General features: G+C 52.0%; 12 protein-coding genes across 12 annotated transcripts; 3 read left to right on the top strand and 9 right to left on the bottom strand.

Annotated features, from left to right (window-relative positions):
• Window positions 1-370: 370 nt before the first annotated feature.
• Window positions 371-2,509, bottom strand: A1O1_03395 (uncharacterized protein; the record flags this gene model as incomplete). Its single annotated transcript, XM_007724300.1, has 1 exon — window positions 371-2,509. One exon carries the CDS (start codon window positions 2,507-2,509, stop codon window positions 371-373), a length of 2,139 nt encoding a protein of 712 aa, XP_007722490.1.
• Window positions 2,510-2,900: 391 nt separating this feature from the next.
• Window positions 2,901-4,131, bottom strand: A1O1_03394 (uncharacterized protein; the record flags this gene model as incomplete). Its single annotated transcript, XM_007724299.1, has 2 exons — window positions 2,901-4,049; window positions 4,114-4,131. The coding sequence occupies 2 exons, from the start codon at window positions 4,129-4,131 to the stop codon at window positions 2,901-2,903; spliced, it is 1,167 nt and encodes a 388-aa protein (XP_007722489.1).
• Window positions 4,132-4,820: 689 nt separating this feature from the next.
• Window positions 4,821-5,466, top strand: A1O1_03393 (uncharacterized protein; the record flags this gene model as incomplete). The annotated part of the gene is made up of 5 exons (XM_007724298.1): window positions 4,821-4,851; window positions 4,921-4,947; window positions 5,000-5,048; window positions 5,099-5,114; window positions 5,170-5,466. The coding sequence occupies 5 exons, from the start codon at window positions 4,821-4,823 to the stop codon at window positions 5,464-5,466; spliced, it is 420 nt and encodes a 139-aa protein (XP_007722488.1).
• Window positions 5,467-6,593: 1,127 nt separating this feature from the next.
• Window positions 6,594-9,514, bottom strand: A1O1_03392 (uncharacterized protein; the record flags this gene model as incomplete). Its single annotated transcript, XM_007724297.1, has 2 exons — window positions 6,594-7,696; window positions 7,918-9,514. 2 exons carry the CDS (start codon window positions 9,512-9,514, stop codon window positions 6,594-6,596), a joined length of 2,700 nt encoding a protein of 899 aa, XP_007722487.1.
• A 947-nt stretch (window positions 9,515-10,461) lies between these two features.
• A1O1_03391 (uncharacterized protein) lies at window positions 10,462-10,896 on the bottom strand (the record flags this gene model as incomplete). The annotated part of the gene is made up of 1 exon (XM_007724296.1): window positions 10,462-10,896. One exon carries the CDS (start codon window positions 10,894-10,896, stop codon window positions 10,462-10,464), a length of 435 nt encoding a protein of 144 aa, XP_007722486.1.
• A 33-nt stretch (window positions 10,897-10,929) lies between these two features.
• A1O1_03390 (uncharacterized protein) lies at window positions 10,930-11,379 on the bottom strand (the record flags this gene model as incomplete). Its single annotated transcript, XM_007724295.1, has 1 exon — window positions 10,930-11,379. The coding sequence occupies one exon, from the start codon at window positions 11,377-11,379 to the stop codon at window positions 10,930-10,932; it is 450 nt and encodes a 149-aa protein (XP_007722485.1).
• A 1,220-nt stretch (window positions 11,380-12,599) lies between these two features.
• On the bottom strand, window positions 12,600-14,634 carry A1O1_03389 (nucleolar GTP-binding protein; the record flags this gene model as incomplete). Its single annotated transcript, XM_007724294.1, has 2 exons — window positions 12,600-14,449; window positions 14,505-14,634. The coding sequence occupies 2 exons, from the start codon at window positions 14,632-14,634 to the stop codon at window positions 12,600-12,602; spliced, it is 1,980 nt and encodes a 659-aa protein (XP_007722484.1).
• Window positions 14,635-15,099: 465 nt separating this feature from the next.
• Window positions 15,100-15,720, top strand: A1O1_03388 (uncharacterized protein; the record flags this gene model as incomplete). The annotated part of the gene is made up of 1 exon (XM_007724293.1): window positions 15,100-15,720. One exon carries the CDS (start codon window positions 15,100-15,102, stop codon window positions 15,718-15,720), a length of 621 nt encoding a protein of 206 aa, XP_007722483.1.
• Window positions 15,721-15,749: 29 nt separating this feature from the next.
• A1O1_03387 (uncharacterized protein) lies at window positions 15,750-17,600 on the bottom strand (the record flags this gene model as incomplete). Its single annotated transcript, XM_007724292.1, has 1 exon — window positions 15,750-17,600. The coding sequence occupies one exon, from the start codon at window positions 17,598-17,600 to the stop codon at window positions 15,750-15,752; it is 1,851 nt and encodes a 616-aa protein (XP_007722482.1).
• A 2,091-nt stretch (window positions 17,601-19,691) lies between these two features.
• Window positions 19,692-20,599, top strand: A1O1_03386 (uncharacterized protein; the record flags this gene model as incomplete). Its single annotated transcript, XM_007724291.1, has 1 exon — window positions 19,692-20,599. The coding sequence occupies one exon, from the start codon at window positions 19,692-19,694 to the stop codon at window positions 20,187-20,189; it is 498 nt and encodes a 165-aa protein (XP_007722481.1). The 3' UTR covers window positions 20,190-20,599.
• A 1,428-nt stretch (window positions 20,600-22,027) lies between these two features.
• A1O1_03385 (uncharacterized protein) lies at window positions 22,028-25,552 on the bottom strand (the record flags this gene model as incomplete). Its single annotated transcript, XM_007724290.1, has 1 exon — window positions 22,028-25,552. The coding sequence occupies one exon, from the start codon at window positions 25,550-25,552 to the stop codon at window positions 22,028-22,030; it is 3,525 nt and encodes a 1,174-aa protein (XP_007722480.1).
• A 279-nt stretch (window positions 25,553-25,831) lies between these two features.
• A1O1_03384 (uncharacterized protein) lies at window positions 25,832-27,200 on the bottom strand (the record flags this gene model as incomplete). Its single annotated transcript, XM_007724289.1, has 2 exons — window positions 25,832-26,893; window positions 26,946-27,200. The coding sequence occupies 2 exons, from the start codon at window positions 27,198-27,200 to the stop codon at window positions 25,832-25,834; spliced, it is 1,317 nt and encodes a 438-aa protein (XP_007722479.1).
• Between the last annotated feature and the right edge of the window lie 144 nt (window positions 27,201-27,344).

Below are 27,344 nucleotides of genomic sequence, written 5' to 3'. Positions count from 1 at the left end.
GAAGACCCAGATGTAAGACATGATATGACGGCATCCGAGGTATTCCCTGGTTGTCCTGCTTGTAGTGGAGGGTGCTATTCGGTATCGTCTGGCACAATTTGAAGACAACACCAACAAACGAGTCCTGTAAGGGCGTTGCAGTAGAGGTCGAGACAGAGTGAGGTTACTCCCCATAGATCGCTGCCAAAGCAGGAGCCAGGAGACTTGCCCATGAGCCATACCACAATTGCATACAGGACATGTTCGAGGTGCGGCAGGACACACTTGCAGCATGAGCTGATGCCTCGGGCCGTTGTCATTGCTGTCTGATGAGGTCCATCCACATATGTGCAAGTTGCCACTTCGACCTTACGTCTGAGGCAACATCGACCTATCGCATTCGAGCATTGTTCCAGCTTTCGAATTCGAACAGCATTTCTCTTGTAATGCTCTTAGGAGTGTTCTCAATCGCCTTTCTAATGTCCTCGGAGATGATCACGTCTCGGTCTGCATCAAACGCATATTCTCCGGCAGTCTGACAGATGGCGACAATCTCGGCTCCCGAGAATCCTTCAGTCGCTCTGGCAAACTCTTCAATATCTTCGTATAACTCCAGTCGTTGTTCCTCGTCGATCTTCTCTAACCGCTTCAGGAAGATCTCCCTCCTTGCCTCGAGGTCTGGTGGGCCAATGTATACCACGTTGTCGAATCTCCCTGGTCGCATCAACGCCGGATCAATGTTCTGGGGTTTGTTGGTTGCAGCCACGACCAGGACATTGCGTAGTTCTTCAAAGCCGTCCATCTCATTCAGAAGAGTCGTCAGGACGTTCAAGTCGCTTCCACTTCTGCCGCGAGAGGCAATGGCGTCAATCTCGTCGAAGAAGATGATGCTCGGACTGGCTGCTCTGGCTTTCCGGAACACTTCCCGCGTCGCTCTTTCGCTCTCGCCGACATACATGGAAATCAATTCAGCGCCTTTGACTGCCAGGAAGTTGAGGCCAGCTTCGGTGGCGAGCGCCCTGACCAACAACGTCTTGGAACAACCCGGTGGTCCGTACAGAAGGACGCCTTTCTTCGGCTGCAGTCCCAACTTTCTCATGCGATCGGCGAACTTCAACGGCCTTTCAACTGCATTGTGCAACTGTCGTTTAATCTCATGTTGCCCGCCAATGTCGGACCAGTGAACATTGGGTGTTTCGAGGAAAATCTCTTGTAGGGCGGATGGCCGTATCTCGCGAAGGGCTTCTTCAAGATCTATCGACTTCACTTCCAGCGGCGCAAGGGGCTCGCCCGAAGTATCTCGCAACGTTGTTCTGTCTCCCTTTGGTAAGGACTTCTTGCCATTGACCGTGGGAGGCGCATTTGATGGAGACCGATCGGCTGCAAGTTCCAAAGTCCGCCGGACGAGCGCATACAGGTCCGCACCGACGTAGCCATGAGTTCTCTCCGCCATCTCCTGAAGCAGGCCGGTTGGCGGTACAATGTCGTCACCACGCAAGGCGACCAAAATCTCCTTCCTCTGCAGCGCGGACGGGATAGGCAATTCGATCTCGGCCGCGAATTTCCCTTCAGATCGTAAAGCCCCGTCAACGTCATTTGGATGTCGAACCTCGCTCACGACCAATATTGGACTGTCCTTGATTTGATCGAACAACTTGTCAAGTTCGTTCACCATGTTAGACCCACCTCCTGCGTTGCGCAATATGTATCTCGGAGACAGGATAATCAGCTGGGGCTCATTTGATAGCCGAAGCTGTGTCCCCGGTTTCCAATCGACAACGGTTGGCCATCCGGACTGTGCCAGAGCCGAGATAAATGCACTTTTTCCCGTGCCCTTTGCCCCGTAAAGAAGGACGCCCTGGATAGGTCGATACAACTTGAAGTGACTCTTGACGACTGGTCGGCAGATTCTAGTGACAATGTCTCGTACCTGACGAACAGCTTCTTGCAACCCACCGAGATGGCTAGGACTGAAGTCGATTTCCAAAGCTGCGGTCGGTTCATTGGATGTACTAATCCGAAACTTGGTGTTCTTCGACACGCGCGCGATCATGGCATCATGGGCTGCAACATCCTTGACGACGAACTCCGTAACTTCAAGTCCCAATCTGAATCGCAGCCGCTGAGATTCGACCAAGCACTCGTCAACTCCAGGAATAGCTGATTTGGCATAAGTCTCCCAGAATTTCGTCCCCTCCTCGTCAAGAGTCGATCCGACATGTTCGAGGCTGACCCGGTCGGAGTCCTGCAACAATTGTGACGATCTGGCAATTACAATCTTATCGCCCAGTTTGAACCCGTACACTTCTTGAAGGAGCTTGGAGGTTTGAACAATCGAGTCTTTCATGCCTGCTCCGGAGGCCTCCCAGGCTATCGCCAGTTTCTTTTTACCATATTCAGCACTATCTGTGCTTCGCAGCTCGCAAGTGTCACCGGACTTGAGCTTCAGTGAGAGCATGGAGACAGCCGTCAATTTGATCCGAAATGGATCCTTGTCCGTGTTGGACGGACGGACAATGAAGGTTGACATTGCGTTTGAATGACTGCGTGGTGGTTCATCGCATATAAATACAAGGCTGAGACCAGTCTTCAGGGAGCCTTTCGAGAGTGGTGAGTTCTTGGGAAAATCTTGTAGTCGTCGGACTCCGTCTATGCGCAAATTCAACGAGCCGCCCAAACGATCCTAGGGCCAAATAATACGACAATAGCCCTTTCTATAGGATATGAAATTGTAAAACATCGCAAAAAATTGCAAGAATCGAAGTCATAAAAGATCTTGGCGCGTCTGTGCACGTGACCTGACTGTTAGCGCAAGGCTGCAAGGCTGCAAGGCTGCTCAGCCTCGCGAGGATCTCATGCATTTGAGAATATATTAGGTTCATAACTCTGCAAAGGCTGTATGCTCATACACTCAATATCACCTATTCCAGCGAGTCAAAGGATGCCTCCTTCCCTGCGCTGCGGGTAAGTCGTTGTGTCATACCACTGTCGTCCTCATTTGCTCGGCCAGTCGTGCCCTCCATGCCAGAATCGGCCACTTCTTCCTCCTGAATATCTTCGCTGGTTTCTTCAAGGCTAGCGGGAGAATGCGGAACATGTTCCCAAGCTTCTCCGTGGTCCTCTTTCGAAGCGGCAGCGATTTCTTTGACCACTTTTGCGCCTTCACTTTCTACCCCATTCCAAGCACCACACCCACTACACCTCCATCGTCCCAGCTCTTCCGGTGACTTGACCCCAGGAGGAGCTTGACCGTTGACTAAGCGACACTTGGAGCATAACAAGACAAGCCTATTTTTGGCAGCTGTTTCGTCCTCGCCGAGTAGGACATCAAGGATGCGGTCATACCAATGTGGACTGTGTTCGTACGCCGTACTAGGGGGTGGCGCTTGCGGAAATGCATTTGGAGCGAATCCTGGGAGGTCCGGTGCGAGATCCGTGGGGCTCTGTGCGAGCATGGGAGCCATAAGGGGCGATCGTCCATGACCCGGAGACAGAGGACTGCCATTGTTGGGCGGGCTCGTTGGCGGAGGGGACGTGAAATTCCGACCTGGAATATTTGCAGTAGGTGGAGGAGCAATCCCAGTCCTTTGAGGAGGTGGCTTCTCTGAGATATTGGCCTTTCGTTTACCACCTTGTGGTTGTCTGGACGGAGTCTTCGCTGGCGGAGCACCACCGTACTTCTGCAGTAGTTCTTGCGTGCTATCGTATTTGGTGGCCTTTTTCAGCTCCGTGATCTTCTGTTCCCTCTGTTTTTGCAACCGGTTTAGGTGTGCTTGTTGCCGATTGATTCTCCAGTCGAAGAAGGTCGACAGCAGTTTTCGTACAGCAAAGATGATAACTGGTGTCCCGGTGAGGCCTGCGTAGTGGTAAGGCGACCAATTTTGAGGGCCGAGAACAAGCACAATGACAAGGGTGTAAAGTAGGTAGGTCAAAGTGGTGTAGAGTGTCCATAGGGCTTTGATGCGGCGGCCGCGACTTCGACTGGTGTCAAGAGCGAGGTTTGCAGAGGTGATCTGAGCGGAGAGTTTCGAAAGGGCTTTTTCGAAGGAGGCCGGGGAGTTTGCGTCGCCCTTGGTCAGTCATGTTAGTGATGGTTGCGGTAGTAGTATTGATGTCTCAGAATAGTCCTCTTACCTTCCAGAGCCAGGACATGCTGGCTCTCCTCATTTTGGACGGATTCCCAGATGGACAGGGCCTGATGCAGAATAAAGTATGCTTGAAGGATGTCACCGAAGCACCACCTGTTCCAGGCGCATCATGGTATGTGAGATGCCCCTGTCACACACGCTGGTCGGAGTGTCACAGAGTGAATAGAATATTGTTTGTTGCCAGAGAGAAGGCAGGCTGCGTCATTCCTTCGTTGACGAAATGCGGCGACGGAGCACGCTGCTCTCAGATCAACTAGCAGAATAGCTACTAGTACTATCTTAGGTCCAGGTACTTAGTGAGCTACTAGTAGTAAGGGAAGGTACCTGCCGAGCTACCTAAGGTAATTGTGGGGGTGAAGAGTTGAATAATGGCGAGATTTCCTTCTCAAAGCAGATAATATCTTGGCACAATCGGCGACTCGGACTCGGAGGAATTGAACACGAGACGCGCCTCGTATCGCATCCGCATTCGTATCGCATTGATTTGTCTCCCTTGTGTCCTCTCAACTTCAAGTTGAGGACAGTTCAACCACCACTAGTATTTGCGCAGGCTACCGACATCCCACACTGTTCTCTGCCAGTGAGAAGTATTTCTTCACAGCTCGGTCGTTCGCATTGTCTCTAGCCGTTCCATAAGCTACTCGCTCACCGACCCCGACTGTTTACGGCTTCATTGAACCACTACTTGCAAAGATGCCCAGCATGTGGCTCACAGATGTGCAGAGTATGCGACCTGTCCACCCTACCCTGTCCCAGCACCTTCTGCATGATCAACCAGGCTAACTGTATATAGAGATTGGGGTGGCTTTCTGCTCTGGAGGTGAATGCGCCGGATCCCCTTACCACACATGAAGAGGTATTGACTGTGAAAGGTGGATTGTTTCTGTTCGGAGGTGTCCTCATGTTCTTTGATCGTTCCATGTATGTTTATTTGGTGTCAGTTGACCACTCTTTTGCTAACTGCATTCTAGGCTGGCAATGGGCAATGTGCGACATGTCTTCCCCTTTCCTCCCGAGGCCGCCATACTGATCCGACTGCCAGATTCTGTTCCTCATCGGCCTCACCCTCATCATCGGCTTTCATAAGACGTTCATGTTCTTTGCCCGGCGGCAGAAGCTCAAGGGCACAGCAGCGTTCATGAGCGGCATTTTCCTCATTTTGATTCGTTGGCCGCTGATTGGGTTCTTGGTCGAGCTATACGGGATCTTTGTACTGTTTGGGGACTTTTTCGCGACCATCGCCTCGTTCGCAGGTAACATTCCGATCGTGGGGCCGTATATCCAGATGGCACTGCAAAAGATGTCAAGAGGAAGACGGAATGCCGAACTGCCTGTGTGAAGACCGAATTGTTATGTTCGCAACAGGCCAGCACCGAGGGGTTCTTGTCGGTCTCAGCTTAACAAGCTCGCTGCAACTCAAAACATACCTTGCTGGAAAAGATAGCCACACTCAGGATTCAAAGGTAATTATCCCAATTACTGCAGACGGCGGGGCGACTGTGTGTGGCCATGACTTCTCCAGACTGTCCGGAGCGCCAAAGCCACGCACGGCTACCAGCATACTAGGCCGTCGACAATCCCTATCCATATCGAGATACTCTTCGGCCCGAAAGGGTCATCCTACGACTGCTCGAACTCTGCACCGTCCAATCACTGGCCTTTGCATCGAAGAGCCGAACACCGGCTATGGACCAGGATACGATACGCGACGACGGTTCGCAGCAACATATACTGGATTGATTGCCGCTGACGCCGGTCGTATCCCAGATTGTTTGCAGCATCGGGCAAAGATCTTCAGTTCTCCACATCCTTGGTGTCTCACCGCCTACAGCAGAGGCAGCACGCCCACCTCCGCCACCACTTCAATCCACTTAATCATGCAAACTGCATCACATCGAGGCCCGACTGCCATTCACAACCTCTACTGAAAGGCGAGGACTGTAGCAATTCGGACTTGTCAGCCCGCTCGCTCTGGGGCACAACAATTTCTGAGATCGAGCAGACTACAGTCGAGTGGGGGGACTGCTGACGCTCCGAGGGCCGGGCGATATCTGGGGGAACCGGAACATGACGAGATTCGTGCACATGCGTGCCTGATATACCTCTCGAGTTACGCGTGGCCGACATCTGCCGGGCAGATGTCTAAGTGGACAACCTGGAACAGGTGGTTGATGTGGTTCTTAACATCCATAGTGGTATACGAACACGAATTTTGACGCCACAATCTGTTGATTGTGACTGGAGACATGCCAGTACTCTGTTCCATGATGGGCAACGACTGATTGACATCATGGCTATCTTCCTGGGATGCTGCAAGCGCTCACACCCAATCAAGTCCCGTCTCTCCTTCTGTACTCCAGCCTGGGATGTCATCAACTTCCATTGTCATGTCCCATATTTGCAAGGGTCCACAATGATATGTATCTATAACGACTTCAATGGACCGGTTTTCTTTACAGTCGTACATCATATATCAGCATAACCCACTCCTCCTCCAACAGTATCTCCCGACCCCGACCCCGGCCAGCCAAAAAGACCACTCAATCCATGAGCGTTCACGTCGGGCGCCATGGCGAGCAGGTCATAGCCCATACCCATACTCCAGAGCATATCGTCTTCCGTTTGCCAGCCACCGTATGACCCTGTCGATGAGCCAGGACCAGCACCATGTCCCATATCTGGCTGTGCAGGCTGTGCTTGCGTGTGCGGCGACACCGAAACTCCGCTGTAGGGATCATATGCTGTGGAAGTCGGATTCGTATTTGCGGCTTCTCCGCCCATACTAGCGACTCGACCTCCATCTGTCGGACCGTTCGGATGCGTCTGGGCTGGAATCTGTGGCGGTTGGGTGTTGTATGTGCGCGGCGATGCTGTCGTACCATTTCCGTGATGCCCAGGACCAGAAATGGCATAAAGGTCCGTGACATGTTGATGCGCTCGAGGCTGCTGTTGCGGCGCAAGGTGTGACAACGAACGTTGAGGTTGATTCAGCTGATGTGGGTACGACGACGATAATTCGACACCAGTTGTTGCTGCACTTTTTCCTTCCTGTTGCTGTAATTGTTGGTCCATCCCGCCCATGTAAGCGCCATTTGGGGTGTTTGGGCGATCATGCGCAATCCCGATCCAACTTTTCTCGCCATTGTTGGCTCCGAGATTCCTTGTCAAAAGTCTTTCAAACCCATCCGCCATGGCATACAAGATATGACCCTTCCCAGCACGACAGCTGCGGAAAAGATCAATGACAGCCTCGATCAACGGCTTCGTTTTGACCTCCGGGTCGATGTTGACTCCGATGCCCCGCCATCGGGAGGACATTTTGATCAGGAATACTACGGCGAAGGCAATCACTGTATGTAAGTACAAGGGGATGCCGACCATGGAATCACGAATCGAGGGTTCTTCGAGAACGATGATGAGGATCTGGTGTGCTGAAGTTATGGCGTGGGATGCCAATGGTTGCAAGGAATTCGGCAGCGTCGATGTCGAGGAGATGGTGACTAAGGAACGGCCGCGGAGAGCGAGGGAGTTGAGCATCATTGAGGCGAAGTGGTAGTGGAGTTCGACACCTGATATGGTGAGGAAAAGGGAATGTTAGCTGATGCTTACTAGTAAGGAAAGAGAGAGGAGGATGGAGGAAGGTAGAGTAGACAGGACAGTATGGTCTTCGAGTCAAACGCATAACCAGGAGTCGTAGAGGATCAGACAGGAATGTGGAGCAGATAGGATAACATGACTGAAAGATATAGGTCTCCACAGAATGGTAAGACAGGAAGAGCTCCAGACTTACCAACAGCAGGATAATCACCGACATGAGCATCCCGGTTCAGCGCATGTCGAAACTGATACCTCCAGCGGTCCAAATCCTCGATGAAACGCTGATGGGTGCGTAGAGTATCATCATCGCCATCCATCAGTTTCTCAGACTCCAACCCGAAATGGTTATACGCCCTGCTGAGGATGATGAACAGAGCGACCTGCGACAATACGCGGCGGTCCGATGGCGAACACTCAGGAGCTTCGAGGAACACATCATACTCCTTGATGGCTTGAAGTTCTGTGGTGGCGGGCGGTCGACCATAAGCTATACTGAAATGATGGTCGAGCACGTACAGCAGATACCACAGCCGTGCGCGCTCAAAGGCATGGCCTCGGTCAATTTGGGATTGCTTCTGCGAGTAGAGTGCCTTGTAGAAGGCCTGGTGTAAGTTGAGCTCGGTGGCCATGCGGACGCAATGACCAGAAAGTTTCCAGCTTAGATCCGGGAGCCAGAATGCAGCTATGCAGAGGGCGCGGATGTCTTCCAGAGTGTGAAAGCGGTCGAAGAAGGATGTGGCGATGAGGTCGCGGAGGTGTTTATGGGCGGCGGCGTGGATTTTCTCTTTACCAGGGATGTGCAGAGATGTCACGGTGATGATGGCGGTGAAGAATAGAGTGGAGGATTCGCGGACGGAGAGTAGGGAGCGGGATTCGTGGATGGTGGCGGCATATAGATACCGCGACAAACTGGTTTTGAACAGGTTGAACATATCCTCTGCTTCTTCGATGGTGACAATGCCTGTAGAAACTAGATCTTTTTCCATGTTCTTGCGCGAATTGCGACGGGCGGGATCCCCGTATTTCAACCGACTTCGCAGCGTGTTGAGCTGGGTCACTTCATAGAGACTACCCATCGGAGCGGGCGCCATCTCCTGTGCGTCCTCGGGATTGGGTTCACGAGAGTTCTCCCGCGTAGTCTGTGCATTGGATTCCATGGGATTCGACTGAGAATGTTGTGTACTGGTGTCCAACATGGTAGATTGTGGATGTCGCGGGTTGGAGTCCACAGGGTTGTTAGAATTAGAAGGCTGCCGATCGGCGTCCACATGGTCATGATCAAGGTGAGGTACTTGGATGGATTGTTGAGATGGGTGGATTCGTAGATACGACTCCAACGGCGGCATCTTCAGCCTGGCGAGAATATCCTCGACAGCCCGGTCCAGCCGGACGATGGAGGGATGAGCATTCTCTCCATCGTCGTCCAGACTGACCCTCAACCGTTTGGAAGTGATGCAATCCAGACCCAGGCGTTGGCAGCGCGAACATCCCGTGTCGCCACGCTCAAGACTGTCACATTTGACCTTCAACTTGCGGCATGCCAGACACGCTCGACCTTTCCGCGAAACATGGGGTTCTGGGGGAAAGTGGTCGGCGGACCTCTTGCGGTCGTGCGTTAGTAGAGGCGAAGCATGATTGGGAGTGTCATCGATCGAGCCGCTCCATGATGGTTTGCGAGGATCTTGAGAAAAGGATGGACTGGACGGTGAAAGTTGGGATTGAGATTGAGATTGAGATTGAGATTGAGATTGAGACTGAATGTGGTGGACGTGATCCTTGGTCTCGGCCATCGTCGGCCAGGAAGAGCATTGGTGACAGGTGATGGCTAAGATGATAGGTGGTAAGATGGGCGACGCTGAGTTATCGACGACGGTGATACCGATGGAAGAGCGGTGAGTTCCAGAGCTGTCTGTTGACGTTGATGTTGTCGTCGCCGTCGCCGTCCGGCAACCGAATTCAGAAACTCACAAGTTGGAAGTTGCATGTTTTCTTCCCCGCAAATTGCGTCTCCCACTAAACTCCCGCAGTCTCTCGCTGCCGCAGCCAATTCAATTACCTACTACTCTACTACCTGTTGCTGGTAGGAGAGTACTACTAGTACTACCTTACCTGTAGAGCTACCTGCCTCTAGTACCTAGGCACCTATGGTCCCTATACTTTTCCATCCATTCTTCTCTCTCTCAGTCTCACTCTTACTCTTTCTCCAACTTCAACCCATTCAATCGCCATTTGCTGTCAAATCAGTCATCGGTCCAACGTCCTTCTCGCCCCTGGTTGTCCCTTTCCGGTCTTCGGGTTCAAACATCCTCCTCAAGTACCCTCGTCGCCTTCCTTACCACTGCGTATTCAGCACCCATAGTTCTCGCTGCGGTTGCAGCTAGCTTGCTCCTAATGTCCCATCGCAATGTCTCTCTCGACGAAATGGCTCTCGCAGATGTGGATGAGTCTCAAGAGCAAGCAAGAACATTGGCTTCAAGCTAATGTGTTCGATGTAGACGCCAGAGAACAAAGCCCATGTTAGAGCTCAAGACAGGTATGGCGCTTAGGAGCTGGGAAGGGAACTGTTGAGGACAACTTGGATTGATATATCACAGTATTCCCCGACTTACACTTCTTCTCTGGCCACAGACTTCCCCATCTCGTCAGTTTTGCACACAGACAGCTACCTCAGATGGGCACGTTACTTGTACATGCTGAGGGACAGCCTGATGATCTGCGTGCCTTGTTCCAACTGAATCTACAATTCAGACGTCTCAACGTTTCGCGCTCCCGCCTCCTTGTTGTTGCCGCCCCCGTTCTCGTCACCGTTGCCCTCGTTGACGTTGTTGTTGTTGTTGTTGTTGTTGTTGTTGTTGTCGGCGTCTTCTTTCTTGTCGTTGTTGTGGTCGGCGTCGCCATGCTTGTCCTTCTCTTCCTTCAGTTCAGCTTGCTTCCGCCAACCCGGAAGCACAATATTCATCAACTTCTTGACCAGCTCGTCTGTGATTTTATTGAACACGGCGTCCTCTTCCTCCGAGTTGTTGCCCTTGGTGAAGTCAAAGTCCTCGAACCCGTTTGGCCCGAGCAGCCGCGTAGCCATCTCAACCACCAGAGACGTCCAGCTGGTCGTGAGCGCTGCAATGTCTTCGGTCAACTGAGCTTCAAGTTTCCTCGAGTAATGCTGTCTTTCCATCTCCTCTGGATCCTCCACGTTGATGCTTTGTTCCTATTCATCCAAGACCATCAACGCATTGTCCTCATCCACCCTCAAGGTCGCCCTGGCGAGACTGGCATTGACAAGGAACTCGGCCACCTTGAATTCTGCCAGTTCATTCTCACCCGGCGGGTATCTCCCAATCAACTCAAGCAAGGCTTCGGTCTTTAATCTTGCTCGGCGCGCCTGAACGGTCGTGCTGACAATCAGACAGTTAGCACGCGCGTTGGCCTGCTTTGACGAATCCTCTGACGACTCCTCGGATTGGAGAGCTGGAGGATCTGCAGTGTGCGCGTCGTTGGCCAGGTTTTCTGTTGAATCGACTGCTGACTTATCCGCCTCGATTGACTCAAGTCTTTCCTCGTTTGTCTGAACAGACTCGCGCTCTCCCAAGCACAAGTCCCTCAATGCCTCTGCCGCATCATATTGATCGATTTGCGGGTTCGAACCAGGAGACGCCATTTTGGAAGGTGGGAGAGTGAGTGGTCAATCTCTGCTGAGTCGGAGAAACTAGAATAACCGCGGCGTCTCCTCCAGAAATCAGTCAGACAGACTTCAGTAGGCGCTCGTGGAAGAGATATGCTGAACAACAGTGATGATCTGGTCAGTTGCAGGCACTGTTGGCTGCACGAGGAAGGCTGATGGAATTACCTCGACCTCAGTGTGTGAAAAGAAGTCCACAGCCAGAGATGCTGTCGACCCAAAAGCGAGTGCACAGAGTAATACTGCGTGGGAAGATGGTCTGTTACAACAAAATAACTCGGTGTCAATGTCAATAAATGATGATGATTGCAGCTGTTTGTTTTGTGATGCGGTAACAGTAAGAGTCAGAGGCAAGTCGACCAAGATGGAAAATGGAACAGGGACTGAGGAAGACCAAGTTCTTATGGGGTTCTTTCATTCGATCCTACAGCGCCTTCCCTTTCTGAAAATACATCTTAAGTCTGGGTTTGTTTCTTGCTCCTGCGTTACTCCTTCCCTCAGCGAGCCTGGATGCCCTGACTTCATCTTCCACACCGAACTGCGCACAAGGACTGTTTAGTCTTTGGTTCAGATTCTACCGCAGATCCAAATGCATTCCTGGCGGCACAGATCATGAGGTTTGGGACAGGGGGAGATGCCTGTGGTCGCTACAGACCTTTTCCCTTTTTAGCTTCCCTTTTTGCTTCCCTTTCTGCATTCGCCTTTCACACCGCCGATCTCCCTAGGCTTGGACGCTGTCAACCTCTCATCACAGTGTACTAGTACCTCGTGAGCATGACTGCGTGGCGCATCAACACCCGCCAATCCATGGTCGCAACGTTCATGACTCGGTTGAGTGGTGGTCGTAATGGGACGAGCGAGCACACACAAGTGCGTTGCGACGACTGTAATGTGTTCTTCGGGAAAGCGGCACAAGCTATTCTTGATAAAATTGAATGCGACACGGAACGCCGCATCTAACACAATCGCCTCGACTCCTTGCAATCATTTTTATTCCCGTTCGACCTGGTCGCAGCGCAAACTCCATCAACTCAACACCTGTGGTTGCAAAGAAGAATCCTTTGATGACAATTCGATCCAGAGCTCGGGTCTCAACCCCACACGCACCGGGCCGCTAAGGCAGTGTCGTGGGCTATCTGCCATATCTCATAGACAGTCTTGTCATGGCTGATCATCAATAATCGTATCTGTAGCTGGGATCAACGCGATCTAGAGGATCCCATGGTTCTCTTGCCCTTAAGCAAATGAGCGGGCAGCGATGCCGTTTCATGTCGATCAGCCTCTCCCTGTCTGGCCATGCGGTTCCTCTGTCTCTGGCCCAATTTCGACATCCGCTCTGCCTTGTCGCGCTTCACCGGGTCGGTGATGCCACTGGCACTGACACCCAACCCATCCGTCAGTCTGTTCGTCTTGGGTGCCCGGGACACAGACCTGGCCCTTGCCGAGGGTGTGTCGAGGTCCATATGATCACCCGCCGTCGATTCAGGCCGAACATTGCGGATCTGCGCTCGGGCTCGATCGACAGGAGCAGCCGAGTCCAGACCGATCGAGTTGAAATGCTTTTCCATCTGGCCCACCGTCCGGGCCTTCTTGGCTCGCGGGATGTGCGCCTTGTTCTTGAGACTCTTCTTCATTCGGGCCTCGTTCATGATCAAGGTGCGCTTGTTACGGATCAGATTGGCCTTCATTCGGATCTCGGCGTCGTCCTCATCTTCCATACTCTCGCTCTCGTCATAGAACCCTTCGGCCTCCAAGCGCTCCTCTTCTGCTTCGAGTGCCGCCAACTTCTCCTCGATGTCCGGGTCAACATAGTCAGCAATGTTTTTGCCGTGGAAGAATTCCGGGACCTTGTCGTGATTCCATTCGGAGTCTGCCAGATCGTAGATCTTCTTGAGATCCACATTGTACACACCGGCACCACCGTTTTCTTCTTCGATTTCCCGCTCAAGTTTCCTTCTCTCCGGATCAGCCTTGTCGTATTTCTTGTAGGTGCCTTTCTTCACGGCTTCCGGAATGTACGTCTCGCTAACAGAACCTTCCATAGGCCTGGCCACGTGAATCCTAGCGAGAAGATCGCCAAGGCGTCCGGTAAGAGCATCGGCGCCGGATGGTTGAGACGCTTGCCCAGCCTTGAGCTTAGCTGCCACGCGATCGGCAATCAATCGGTCACAGACAGTGTTCTTGACTTCTTGTACTCCTTCATTGGTAACACATGACAGCTGCAGAAGCTCGGTGTTGGAATTTTGAGTGAGCAGGTCATTCAGTTGTTGTTGTGTTTCCGGGTCGAGATCTTCCGGCTTCATAACATCCGTCTTGTTGATCACGATAAAGACAAGTTTGTTGGCGAACAGTGGTTTGATGGAGTTGAAAAGAGCCATTTGCGCGGACACGGAGTAACCGCACTGTTCAGAAAGATCCATAAAGTAGAGAATGGCTGATCTCAAGTGAGCAATCGCAGTGATCGACTGCATTTCGATCGTATTCATTTCCTCAAGAGGGTGATCGAGGATACCTGGTGTGTCGATGGCCTGGAATCTCAGATACTTGTAATCAAAGTGTCCCACGAAGAGTGATTTTGTCGTAAATGCGTACGGTTGCACATCCACGTCGGCGCGAGTGACGGATTTGAGAAAACTCGACTTGCCAACATTGGGGTAGCCGCAGATGAGCAGTGTCCGGGTGTTGGGGTCGATGGCGGGAAGACGTCCCAAATGCTGTCGAACTTGCTCCAGGTACACCAGGGGATCTTTCAATCTCCTGCAAATTGTGGCCATCCGACCGAGGGCAGCCCGCTTGAGAGATTTGCATTGGAACAAAGACTGAGCATATTTCAACAACCGGACATAATCTCTAGCCACGGTCTCTATCAGCCGCTTGGCTGTGGATAGCGTGCCTAACGCGATCTTGAAATGGTCGGCATCGTAAAGAGTGTTGAGGAGATCTTTATGGAAAGGATGGATATCTTGCAGCCGCGGGAATCCTTCAAGGATGGCCTGAAGTTTTTCGCTGAATGTCTCGGCGGTGAATTTGACCTTGCGAGTGTAGAAGCCTGAAAGGATACATTAGCTGGGATGTTAAAAGCGCTGTGTCTCAGAATCTCTTACTTCTAATTCTGCTGATCTTGAAGCCCGCACGAATCTGCGTAGGTAGTCGCCGCTGGGTTCGGCTGAGAACAATGTCGATAAATTCTTGGGAGGTAGGAACCGGAGCGATATCCTTCCAAGTGGTCTTCATCTTGCCGGCAGACCTTTGGGGACGACGACTCTCGAAGGGAATGACCGTAGTGAGAACAGAAATCTTAGGAAGAACTGTCGGAAGGACTTCGAGAACAAAATTTCTGGAGGCGGTGACTGCGGAATAATTCTTATCGCTATCGGTGGGGAGGCAACTTAACCGAGAGCCAAAATGCGATAACGCCATGCCACTTTCGTGCTAGTTCCTTGTTAAAATCTGAGGGGTCCGGACGATAATGATATACTACACAGCAACAGCGGCCATATCAGCCAGATCGCCCGAATGACAACAGCGGATGCAACCTCAACGACAGCTGTTAGGAGGACATTGACATTATGAGTCACTGGTTTGTGGGATCGTGCTATATCTAATAAGGGGTTGCTCATATAGATACATTGTGTTATCTACCCATGCTTCTCTCTATAGCTTCTAATTCGCATTTCCAACGCAGCTTTTGTATCCCAGATGAAGAAGACCACCCGCCCAGTCTTGCCAGTCCCGGCACCGCCTCTACGCACTTCCCGGCTCCTCCTCCGGCCATTCCAACCATCCGACCTTGCTGACTTCCATGTTCTTCGTACCCAGATCGAAGTGATGATGTGGACCAGCACCGGCAAGGAAGACGCCAACCAGGAGGTCACTCAAGCATGGATGAATAGGTTCCTGCCTCCAAATGAAGCCACCACATTTAATTTCGCGGTGGAAGAATTGGCAGTGCCCGGAGTGGTCATTGGTGCTTTGGGATGTCACACTTCAGAGCCTCCAGAGGTTGGGTTCTTCTTCAGGAAGGAATACTGGGGCAAGGGGTACGCCACTGAAACTTTTCAACGTTGGCTTCAAGCGTGGTGGGAGCTGCCCAGGAAGGAAGTTTTGATCGACAGTGAAGGCGAGGATTTGACCGCTCAAGGGCTGGATGGCGACATTGACATGGTATCCGAGGTCTTGCGGGCTGACAGAGATGCGAGAAATGTTGCAAGTGCTCGTTTGCTGGAGAAATTCGGGTTTCGCCCGGTCGGAGAAAAGACAGAGGAGATAAATGGAGCTGTCGTCAAAGTCATAAAAGCTCAATTGCAACGTCCAAACTAGACGTCGACCGACACCGATGTCTATGCACATTACTTTTGCACTTCTGAGCGTCTTTCCTCCGCTTGCCGTGTCATCTCTGCCCGCATCTCGTCTTTCATTCGCGTTATCGTGCCCACTCCGCCGTAGACAAGGGCAGTGTAGACCATGGCAACATTGGCACCGGCATTGAGAACTTCCAGAGCTTGTTTACCATTTGTAATTCCACCAGTTGCGAAGATCACTTTCGGAGAGTCCGAAGGCGGTAGGTGAATCTCTGTTCCAAGCTGGTCCATAGCATCGCGTTGTGCTTTTGGCGGTAATCGGTCCAAGGCTTCTTTGATCCCCTCTAACTGAGCGGTCTCTTCAGGTGACTCAATAGCTGGGCCTTCATCAGATTGAGAACTCGAGTCTGGTGTATCTTCTTCTGATTGTGGGTTATCATACAAGCGCTCTTGTGGGAGTTCGATGAGAGGCTGCTGCTCCGAAGAAGAGATTTCGGGGACTGGAACAACAGGAATGACACCAGTGTCGATCGACGTGGTAACAGCGTCAGGCTCTGGCGTCGACGGTGACTCCGAACTGGCTGCAAGTTCGGCTTTGATCTTCTCGGTTTCCGCTTCCACGGCGCCCTTTTGTCTCTCAACAGGCGTCACTTGAGCAGGCTGCTCTGCCAGTAATTTCTTGTATTTCTTGACCAGTGCCACTGTCCGGTCGAACAAGTGAGGACCTGAGAAACCGCCCGTTTCGAGCAGATGTTGCTTTTCTAATGGAGACCATTCCGGCAAGTGTGGAAGCGCTTGAGGCCGCCGGTTGGTAGTGTTTCCAACGATAACCCCGTCCACTCCAGCAGCCCAAACTGCATCACAGATTCCGGCAATTTGGGCTTCTGAGTCTTCGTCCGGGCTGACCTTGACCATGACCGCAGGTCTAGTCCGCCGATCAACAGCATGAGCAGCCTTGACCACACCGCTCAGGATCGTTTGAAGCTTGTCAGCTTGCTGCAGTGACCGAAGTCCTGGAGTATTGGGACTGGAAACATTGACGACCAGGATGTCGGCATAAGGGCCGAGTTTCTCCACACAATACACATAATCCTTCGTCACAGCTTCGACATCGTCCTCCGGGGTGACCTTATTCTTGGCAATGTTGATGGCAAGCATTTTGCCAGGGACCAAGCTCCCGGGAGGCACGCCAGCGATACCGTCTAGGACAGCCTTCTCGGCAACCTCATCGCTGCCCAAGCCTAGGGAATAGGCGAACTTCCTCACCCGGGTCCGTAGTCTAGAGGCCACATGGTCTGCGCCTTCGGAATTCAGGCCATATCTATTGATCATGGCCTCTTGAGATGGCAGCCGAAATACTCGGGGCTTTGGATTGCCCGCTTGAGGCAATGGTGTCGTTCCTCCAATCTCGACGATGGCCGGGCCAATGGCAAAAAGGGCATCAGGGATATCGGCATGTTTGTCAATACCCGCTGAAGTCGCGACTGGGTTCTTGAGAATCCGGCCGAAGACCTCGACTTCAAGGTCCCCCTTCTGGTCGAGGTCAGCCCGTTCTCGTGGGTAGAGGCCCAGGTCCCACAGTGTCTCCAAGGCTTGATTTCCAGCATGATGAGCTTCTTCTGGATCCTTGTAAATGAACCGGAGAGCAGGAATGACAATATAGCGGTGGGCACTGGCTCTTGTGTCTGTGACGTAAAGATAGACGATGCCTAAGCCCAGGGCAAGAGTAGCGCCATAGCAGACATTGATGATACGTGAGCCCCAAGTCGAGGGTCTGTCAGTGGTTGAGGCGTATCTACGAGCAGTAATGCTGGCGAAGGGAGGTCGGCCTAGCAACAGGGAAGGTTGCAATCGCGGTCGTGCAGCTCTCCAGAGCAACCTCGATGGTATTTGCTTCATGATTGCTGGGTTACGCAATGGCTGGGAGATGTGTAGAAGTCTTCACCGTGACATAATCATCACGTAGCTTTCGACTGTATTAGTGAGGAAGGCTGGAAAGTCGACGAGACGCAATATGGTGGATCATGGATAGCCTGCAAGCAGTCGGAAGGCGGTGGAAAAGCTTCAAACATCAGACATGGAAGATGTGGATGAAGCCATCGAACATGATTGGCCGAAAGAATTCATCGGTCGACCTTCCCTTTAAGGATCTGCTATTTCTTGATTGTCACTAATGGCATGCCAAGTGTTGAGTCTTTTTCTGCTACTACTAGTACTGTCGACAGTTGTGATTGTTTTACTACAGAGAATACTCTTTACATCAAGCATTGAACAACAATATTGTTCCATGGTCTCGGCTAAGATTTCTATCTCGAACAGCCGTCTTGCGCCCTCTCCCAGGACATGGGACATTGCTGTCCAAGACGATGCCGTAGCTCAGCCACTCACCCAAGAGTCAGATGCCAGGCCTCCTGATCCCAACTCGAACCGGTGATCACAAGGCGGCCAGTACTCCTGGCAATGGGTGATCCGATTGAGAAGGTCGAGTCAGATGAACAGTACGGTGTAGTGACAACATCGCCATGCACCGTCAGACACTTGATTCCTCCGCCATACATCGATCGACGGCAGTCTGCGAACACGGATCACGGTTGCATATACATGTTCTTTGTACATTGCAAAAGTATAGATCTAGACGACCCCGACGAACGGTCTAGCCAGTCAATAAGATCGGAAGGTCCTTGGTCCGCCAATCCCTCGAGGCTAACTCGGATCATTCGTCTCTCGGAGCCCCTGATGACATTTGTGTTATTGGTTGCGTTCCAGCCAGCCAGCATGTGCTCCCCACGATTCTCGGTCTGTTCTCCATGAGCGATTTTCCTGGTTCTCATTTATTTCAACAGCCAATACGATTACGTTAGTCCCTGACCAACCGCTGTAAGTACAACTTACATCCCGAACCCAGGCGTCCAGCTGTGAGAGCAACCAGCTGTGAGAGCAAGCATCCATCTCAATATATCCAAATCAAACGTACTGCAGAACATGATCTCCTAACTTGGCAAGCCGAGGCCATGCCCCGTGGCCAGCTACTATGCGCATCGCGTGACTGTTCCAGGCCACGCAATGGTCAAAGGCATCTGAGATCATGGGCTCATACTATTCTGTAATTATATTTATATGACGAGGTCGTATCCATCGTGATCTAACACGTACCTTATCTCATCTCATGCATATTTCATCAGCATTGAAGTCATCGCACCGTGAAGAGACCATCTCACTGAACAACGCACCTCCACAACATCTCATCGGTCCGAGAGAAACACATTCAACTCCGTCCGTCCTAGCGGCCCGAAGAATCGTGAAGAAAGATCCGGGAAGCCGCACAAGGGGCCTGGCCATTGAATCAAGGTGTCTGGCCAACTCATCGCGCTGACGCATAGGCCGCATCAGCCCATCAGGGTTCAATATTCGAACATACAAGCATCAGAATCCAGCACAGACAGCATAGCCGTTTCCGTCCGCATCCGAACGGGGCCAACATCACCCACTCATCTGTCGTCCGGCTGCTCTCGCAACGACCGATTCTCCTCCCCTGACATATCCACCATATTGTAATTGTGGTTTGCGGCGGAGCTTGTGGGTTTCCTGTAGTGAGTTCCATGTTTTGGTGCACAAAGTCTTTTTTATTATAGTTGGTACTATACTCCCACCAGGACGGTCTCTTGTCTCCCTCTTGACTCTACCCCGGATTCAGAGATATCTATCACTTTAACTATCAAAGGTCTTGATGATCGGCAGGCCCGTCACCATGGCATCAACATCAGAGCCAGACATACTGCCTTCCTACAACACTCTCTTCCCCGAGGAAGAAACTAACAACGTCGTCAATGGCCGCAGACGCTACACCACCATTACCCTGCGAGAGATTCACTATCCCGGTGGCTGTCCCTGTCATCCCAAGGAAGAAAAGTCACGGAAGAAGGGCAAACAAAAGCGCCAACCGCCTCCATCATCAGCTGCTGGGTTTGACGATCCCGTCAATGAAACTGCATGGGTGGGCCACGCTGCCCCGACTCAAGCGGTAGCGGAACGGTCGATCAGCCAGAGCAGCGAGACGGCGAGTTCCAACCACAGCATTTCCGGCGATTCGAGATCCTCAAAAGTTCGACCCTGGGACTGGTTTACCCGCAGAACCTCCGGCTAGATGTGGTCGATGTTGATGAACCTACATCCATTTACCTTACGTCGTCCACGCCCAGATTTGTCACCAGTCTGATGAAATGGTGGAAGGTCAAAGTCCTGCCACCACCATCGTGCGAGATCTACTCGACCAATCTGGATTATGCCTACCATGAGCAGCAGTATGGAAATGAGACCACCGGGGCTTCTGACCGGAGAATCTCGGGACATTCACAGAAGCCATACCCTGTGGCTCAGATCAAGTACCCGGGCTGGGAAGGCATGAGCTGTCTGAAGTTGACAGACGCTGTACAACTTCACACCGGCCATGCACTTCGATCCTGCACTGCACTAGCGGCACGACGATAACTCGGAGATCCGCCAGCGCTGGACCATGGAACGAGTTGGCTGCAAGCGGGAATACGAATGACCTCCACGACCACCACGAGTCTACATCCAACATACACGAGGCGCAGTAGACCCAAGTCTGAGATCCTGACCCTTCTGGCGTGGACGATGGCCATGCTGCGGCGAACGGAGATCTGTGTTTCGAAGACCACACTGGTGGTGTTGTCGCCGTGTACAAGCAAAGACGTGACTATTGGGTCCTTGGGGCTCTGAGGATATTCCCACAGACTCTGGGTCTGGCTGCCGACACCAACGTTCAAAACTGGGAGCTCGGAATTGACAATGTTTCTGTCATGAGGCTGTCGTTCGCCAGCTGTTTAGCCGGTGTCTTTTACGAGCGGGTAGAATACCTGGCTTTGCTGGGATACTGATGCTGTCACCAAGCGAGGCCTGTCGATACCACTGCCACCATGGATCACAATTTCCATATTGCCAATACGACCCGCTCTTCCGGCCACCAAATTTCGTCGCCCATCTGCCACAAGTCTAGAGAATCGAAAATGCAGCTCTCTTTGCGGGTTCTTTTACTGGTTCCGCACTTCGCACAACAACAGCTCAGACTGCACTCCACAACCCAAAGCGCCGAGTCATAGTCAACAAGACAAAAACCAGTTACTACGATGAGACGAACTTACATCACCCTCTCAAGACTTATGGTAGCTGACCACACCCCCACTACTTTCTCCATTCCGGCTACCATACATTCTCTATTCCACACATCAACTACCAACCGAAATACGTTTACAGACGGTCCAACCTCGTTCACACAACCTTATTTACAGACGGCCCAACCTCGTTTACACAACCTTGTTTACAGACCGTCCAGCCCTGTGTGATACTCTACTTCAACCAGTTCTTCAACTTCGCATTCCCCTTTCCACAAAAATGGTGTTATGGCATATTGCCACGGTGATAAGGAAAAATCAGGAACAGGAAAACCGGATACCGTCGAGGTGACGTGATGGTCCTATTATATTATGAAAAGTTGGTCCAGGATCAGGATTATGGTATTTGGAGGCTTATTCAGGTTTGAAAATTGACATGCAATGAGGGTTTGTTTCACTCTTCACCACGACATGGCTTGGTGCTGGACACCTACCTGCCTGAAAAGTATGGAGATGAAGGGTTGCAAAAATGGGATTCTACTTCTCTTAACGAATACGAATACGAATACTTGACCTATCTGTAACATAAACGTACTGAGACGGCCGGAACAACGTTCTGAGATTCATTTGGGCCGGAACCTTCTGTGTGTATGACTCTGTAAACAACAACCTTCAAGCCCACGTCGGCGTCAGAATCAACAGGCAATATTTCATCTTCGTACCGAGATCCATCGTAACAGCATCTACAGAGACATCTCTATTTCCTTCTTCAGCAGCATGCTCTGTCTATCGGTTCAGGGACAGTCTGTCCTGCATTGCAAGGGGACAATGCCTGACCCTGGCAGTTGACTGTACCGAATCGATTATCCAGGTTTCTGTGTCTCCTATTCAAATGCTCTATGCTAGAATCAACACCCTTCTGGGACCCCTCGACTCTCAAGGTCGGCTGTCGGTATCCGTCACGGAGACTGCTGTGCCTCATCACACAGCTCGCACTACCTTAGTCCCTAGGCGAATAGCCCACACTACTTAAGTTGTGTTGTGACAAACTGTCCACTCAAGCCAAACTCGATAGGGGGATGAATGATTGTTCCTATCTACCTAAGGTACTTACCTACCCTACCCCTGAACCCCTCCGGTAATGATACATAAGGTAACTACCCCCCTTACCTCCCATTCCAGACTTCATCGCTCCTAACGAGCGAGCCCAAAGCCCAACACTTGCTTCAAGATCCAGAAAACAGCCTTGAAAAGCAACCCGATAATACCGGCCACGCCCAATCCGAATCTCACGACTCGAATGACAAAGACCGTGACCGCCATGAACATCAACAAATAGACGAAGCTTCTGGCACAATCGACTACAAAGCCACCGGCAGTCTCTCCCTTGGCCATTTTTAACTTCAACTTGCCGGTTTTGGAGTAGACGAGGACGACGGCCCACAGACGCAAGCCTGTTATGGTCATAGTCTGGCCCATCTGCCATGCTCGTTCCAAGACGTCCCAGCCGACTTTCGTTACTTGGGGATGCGTTTGGATCCACATCTTGGCTGCTTGAAACGGTACTACCAGCAATTCTCCAACGGCGTTGCCATATGCCAGAGATCCGAGACCAGAGAGTGACAGATCCAATGTAGATATACTGGTCCCGCTGACGTTCCGGCTTCTCGAGGCCTCGGAACAGGCAATGGCGAGACCTACAGGGGTAGGAACCCTCAAGCGAGATCCACTGGCGGTCCGAGGGCCTTGACTACCACCAGATGCTTCTGGTACTTGTAAGCCAACTCCGAGCACAGGCGAACTGCATCCCATTTGTCTTCGGGGATTACCATGGCTGTGCTGTTTTGACGTTGCTGACCCTGTGGCTTTGCGAGCTGCCGCCACGGCTTCATATGAATGGCCGGATGAGTCCTCTGCAAACAGACTCCCAGGAGTCCGGGGTTGTGCTGACAGTTCGATGGGAGAGATGCTACCTCCGGAAGTGTGTTTTGAATTACCGTTCTTTGGTGGCCTTGTGGAGGCGTTGCTACTGAAAGCAAGCCCGCTTGTATTCCCTCTGTCACTCGTCTTTGCCTCGACAGGGTATTCCCATTCTTCTACCTCGCTTGCGCTGCTGGGGCTTTGCGATGCGGACCATATGCTTTTCGTTGGACTCGGTGTGGAAGTCGGACTTGGATGTCCTAAACACCCTTCATGACAATCTTCGTCCTTGCAACAATCCGGACAACAAATAGTGTGGTCGCGTTCGTCGACAACGTCGGCCTTGGGTGACTTCGAAGATACATTCGATGAGGCCACTGCACCCTCATCAATATCCTCCGGCAACCCTGGTAGCGGACTTCCAGTGGGATGTAGCTTCCTAGAGACCTCGCTTGCTCCGACGCCGTCCTTCTGGCGGCCTGACATAGGGGTGACACTATCCATACTGCGTGGCTTGACGTCCACGAAGCCGTGATGGCAACGGCTGCATTTCCTCAACAAGCCCAGGCCTTTCGTCGTCAGCTCGTTGTTGATGAGTATCTCCTGGGGCGGGGCGAGCTCGTGACTTGGTTGTCGGAGCTTCAGCGGTGGTGGAACCAGGTCGGGCTCTGCCTCTGGAGGATTGAGCCTTATCATGGGATTTATTTCCTCGTCTCTCCATAACTGGGGATTTTCTACCCCTGTGGTGTTGGCTCGGTTGTGGTTCGGCCCCATTGTTGGTACCCCGTACATGCCGTCTGCTCGCACAGGCATTTGAGGTCGAGTCATTGCCCTCGGTCTTATTCTTGGGAGTGGCGCTGAGATCATGCTGTCTGTGTTGGAAAACATCCCTGTGTTCATGATGATGTCTGATGAACCTAGGGGAGGTGGTCTCGGTCCCAAACCATGCCGGCCATGACCCATCATCCGCGCTTGCGGCATCAACGGTCTTGGACCAATGCGAAGTGGTCTGGGAACATTCGGTCTGCTCATGTACATGTCTGTGCGTGTGGTAGTGGTACTCAGCAATGGGTTGAAATCCTCCTGTAGCCTGTTCGCCGGCTTCATTGGTGGATCCGGCATCGACCTGGGACCTTCTGCCTTTGGCCCTGTCATCCGCGTCAAAGACGATGGGTGCTTCGGCGGGTTGTCGTACACCGGTATTGCCATCATCCTTTCCCCCATAGGAGCGTTGGGTCGTTTTGTCGGTGTAGGCGTATGGTGCGGTGGCCTTGCTATGCGGACGTTCGGGTAAGCTGGATCGCCGCCTCTCGGACCTTGGGGGGGTGCCGTCCGCGATGAAGGGGGTTTGAATGTTTCTCCGCTGCTTTCCTTCATATCCGCCCCGGGCGGCGTCGATGCCTGTATCAACGGGGATTGGCCACTGTTCATCGGCAGACATGGTAGTTCTTTTTCGATCAGGGGACGGCCAGAGGTGTTCGGGGTCTCTGATTTTGGGACTCTGGATGCCATTGCGGGCATTTGTTGATCTAAAAAAGAATCCTCTGCAGCTTTTGTCCGCATGGACTCTATAGCCGGAGATGCAGCGTTTCCTGGGAGCGTCGGAAGGTCTTTGTCGACATTGTAAGGACTGACGATTCGCAGTCTGGGAGGAATTGGTGCAGATGAAGAACGCAAATCCGTATTGAACCTTGGCTTCTTGAGAATCGTGTCATCACTGCCGTTGTTACCTTCGAATCCTTGAAAGTCACGATCCGGCGGCGGAGTCTTTGCAGGTGGACTGCCCACAGGCCGTCGCCGCACCATGGGCTCATCTCCTGGATCACTGTTCAATGGTAAATTTGCAGTGTTGGTTACGGACATCGGTGTCCCGCGGCCGCGTGGGTCAAAGTCATACGTGGCAGTCCTGTTCTGTGATGGGATTCCAGTGGTTGTCTTGTGCACATCTCTAGGACTTGGTGGTGACCGGTATTCTTCAGAACTGTTTCGAATTCCGGTTGAAAGTCTCGTTGGTGTCCGGAGCTTGTAATAATGTGGTTCTGGCAGCATAGTCTTTGAGTGGGTGGAAAATGGCATCGATTGATCATGATCGAAACTGACCCACTCGTCACCCTTTTGCCTCCATAGGTTTGGAGGAACTGAGCCTTGAGTTCTCGCTATTTCATCCCGATCAAGAGAACTGTTGGCACTGTGATATCCCGGTGTCACAATTCCCGTCCTCGAATTAGCACCACGAGCGACCAGGTAGTCCTCCCTCTCAACCGGACGATGCATTTTCGAGATGCATTCAGCGCTTAGGCGTCGTCCGGGATCGTGTCTTGCCGCCACGGTCGGCGGTGGTTGAACTTGTGGTGGGTAGCTGTGGCCAACAAAGATAGTGGTTCTTCGACTTGACGTATCCAAGGGGATGGACGATATATCCACCCCCTGTGTAATGGTCACCGGCGGATGGCTAACAGTGAGTAGGCGCCCACTGTCATCCGGCAGCTCAAAGATGTCGGTCGAAGGTTCACTTCTTCGCTTCCGCCTTGTAGGACTTTCGTACCCTCTGCCCGCTGCGACGCTTGCACCAGCGGTGTCCGTCGTACGTCTTTGTTTGTCTCGAGAGGCACCGTAGCCAGACTGACCGGTGTATCGTAGCAAATGCTCGCGTAGGGAACCGTCGTACTCCTGTCTCCTCACCACACTTCGCGGAGGAATACTCGGACAAGATACAAGCGACGATGAGATTAAACGGCTGCGTCGACGACTGTCGGAAGGATAGGAGGCCTCGAATGAATCTGAAGATGTAAAAGCCATGGTACTCTGTAGAGGGAAATATGGTTGCTATGCTATGCAAGTCATGGATGGGGCATATACTGGTCTGTGCATGGTAGTGATGTTGAGGACAACGCCCCACGAGGACTGGTATTTTGACCACTGGTTACTCGGACTGCACGAACCCTGAGATCTAGTCTTGGTCCGTGCTGGATCGAGGAAGTCGCGACCGAATGGAACTCAGGAGGGAGTCGGAGCAGAGCCAAATGATTGAAAGTCATACTTTGGATAAAAGGGTATCTCGAAATGTCGTACTTCAGACTAAAAACGACCACTCTCCCGTCTGTGTCTATCGGGTTTCAGGTAACCCCATCGCTGCGATGCCGCCAGAGTATTGACGCCGCCTGTTGGCACGCTCATACGTTTGTCTGGGCTCACCGACCGCTTCTCTGGACTTTGAGACGTCCTTTCACGCGAGAAATTGGTAGACGCGCTCTTTCGCAGAGGAGAAGCTGCGTGGGAGTAAACACCGAGACTTCCTCCATCACTACCGGAAGCCGATGCCGTTGGTCGAAAATTGGGCTGTCGTATGGCGTTCAAAGGCCTCAAAGCCGACCCGGCCTGAGCAAGGGGAGCGGGCGACCTGAAATCCGGCGTTGATATACGCTGCCTGACTTCTTTTGAGCTCAGAACACCATCTGGATTGGTGTGCTGGGAGTAGTTCGGATTTGGGTGAGTCTTAAAGCCACGGTTAATGACCACCATTGGTGTATACACCTCGACCTTGTTGTACTGTTCATCACGAGCAGCGCTGTAGGACGCTTGCTCGCTGAACTGCGTCCCAACATCCCTGTATAGATGTTGTGTTCTCGGTCTTACGTATTTTGTGTCGTATTCGTGCATGACCTCTTTCGAAATGAACGCGGTGTCTTTGATTTGCGTAGAGTAGCTTGACTGTAGAAAAGACAGCTGTGCAGATAGAAGCAAAGCTAAGAACATGGCTGTTACAATCGTGACGCTTGGTCGAGGGTCCGAAGCTAGGGTAGGCAAGAAGAGCCAGTATATGAGCACATGGCCAGGACTGAAATAGCAAAACAGGCGCAGAGAGACCGGCAAAGGATCCCAAACAGCGACCTCCCATACGTCACGGACTGGATCCGGATGTGCTCTTGATTGAGCCGACTCTGTGCCTAGGATACTCGAAAGGAACCGTAAAGGGGATGACGAGACGGGAGAAGAATCGACTCGGACGCGTTTCGCAGAGGGTGTGCTCGGGACATTATCCACAGAGTTTTCGAATAAACGGTAATGCTTCTTCCGCCAGAACGTGTAGACGGCATTGACTATGCACACCAAGGTCAAGAAATGGACAATGAAGGTTGCCTGTAGTTGTTAGCATTTCCGAACAGTGTGACCGTCTGTTTCATCTCCCTACCAGCCACGCTGTCCATGCAATTCTTGGGACGTCTCCGAACACGTCGTCATAGCCCTTGGTAGACGCTTTGGAGTTCGCCCGAGCGATGAGAAACATGAAATTCAAGGCAATGCCAATGGGTGTAGCCCACTCTTTTTCAAGCTGGTCCCAACCATTTGATTCGATCTCTTCAGACAGCCAGAGGAGGAAATCGTAGGGATTGAGGTAGGCTTTAATTCGCTCAGCGAGGGGCTGACGCCGGACAAATTTAGGCATTTTGGAAGCTGAAGCTCTCAGAGAAGAGCGCGGCAGACATCTCCTCTAGCATGCAATTCAACGCAGGCCAGATTTTGCGTTCGCAGACGAGACGTTGTTGCGTGCCAGTTGAGAATGAAATGCGGAACGTTGGATGCTAAGTAG

Source organism: Capronia coronata (genome assembly GCF_000585585.1).
Source record: "Capronia coronata CBS 617.96 chromosome Unknown acBCG-supercont1.3, whole genome shotgun sequence".
NCBI classification, from domain to species: Eukaryota; Fungi; Ascomycota; class Eurotiomycetes; order Chaetothyriales; family Herpotrichiellaceae; genus Capronia; species Capronia coronata.
This window is presented reverse-complemented; position numbering and strand designations above follow the sequence as displayed.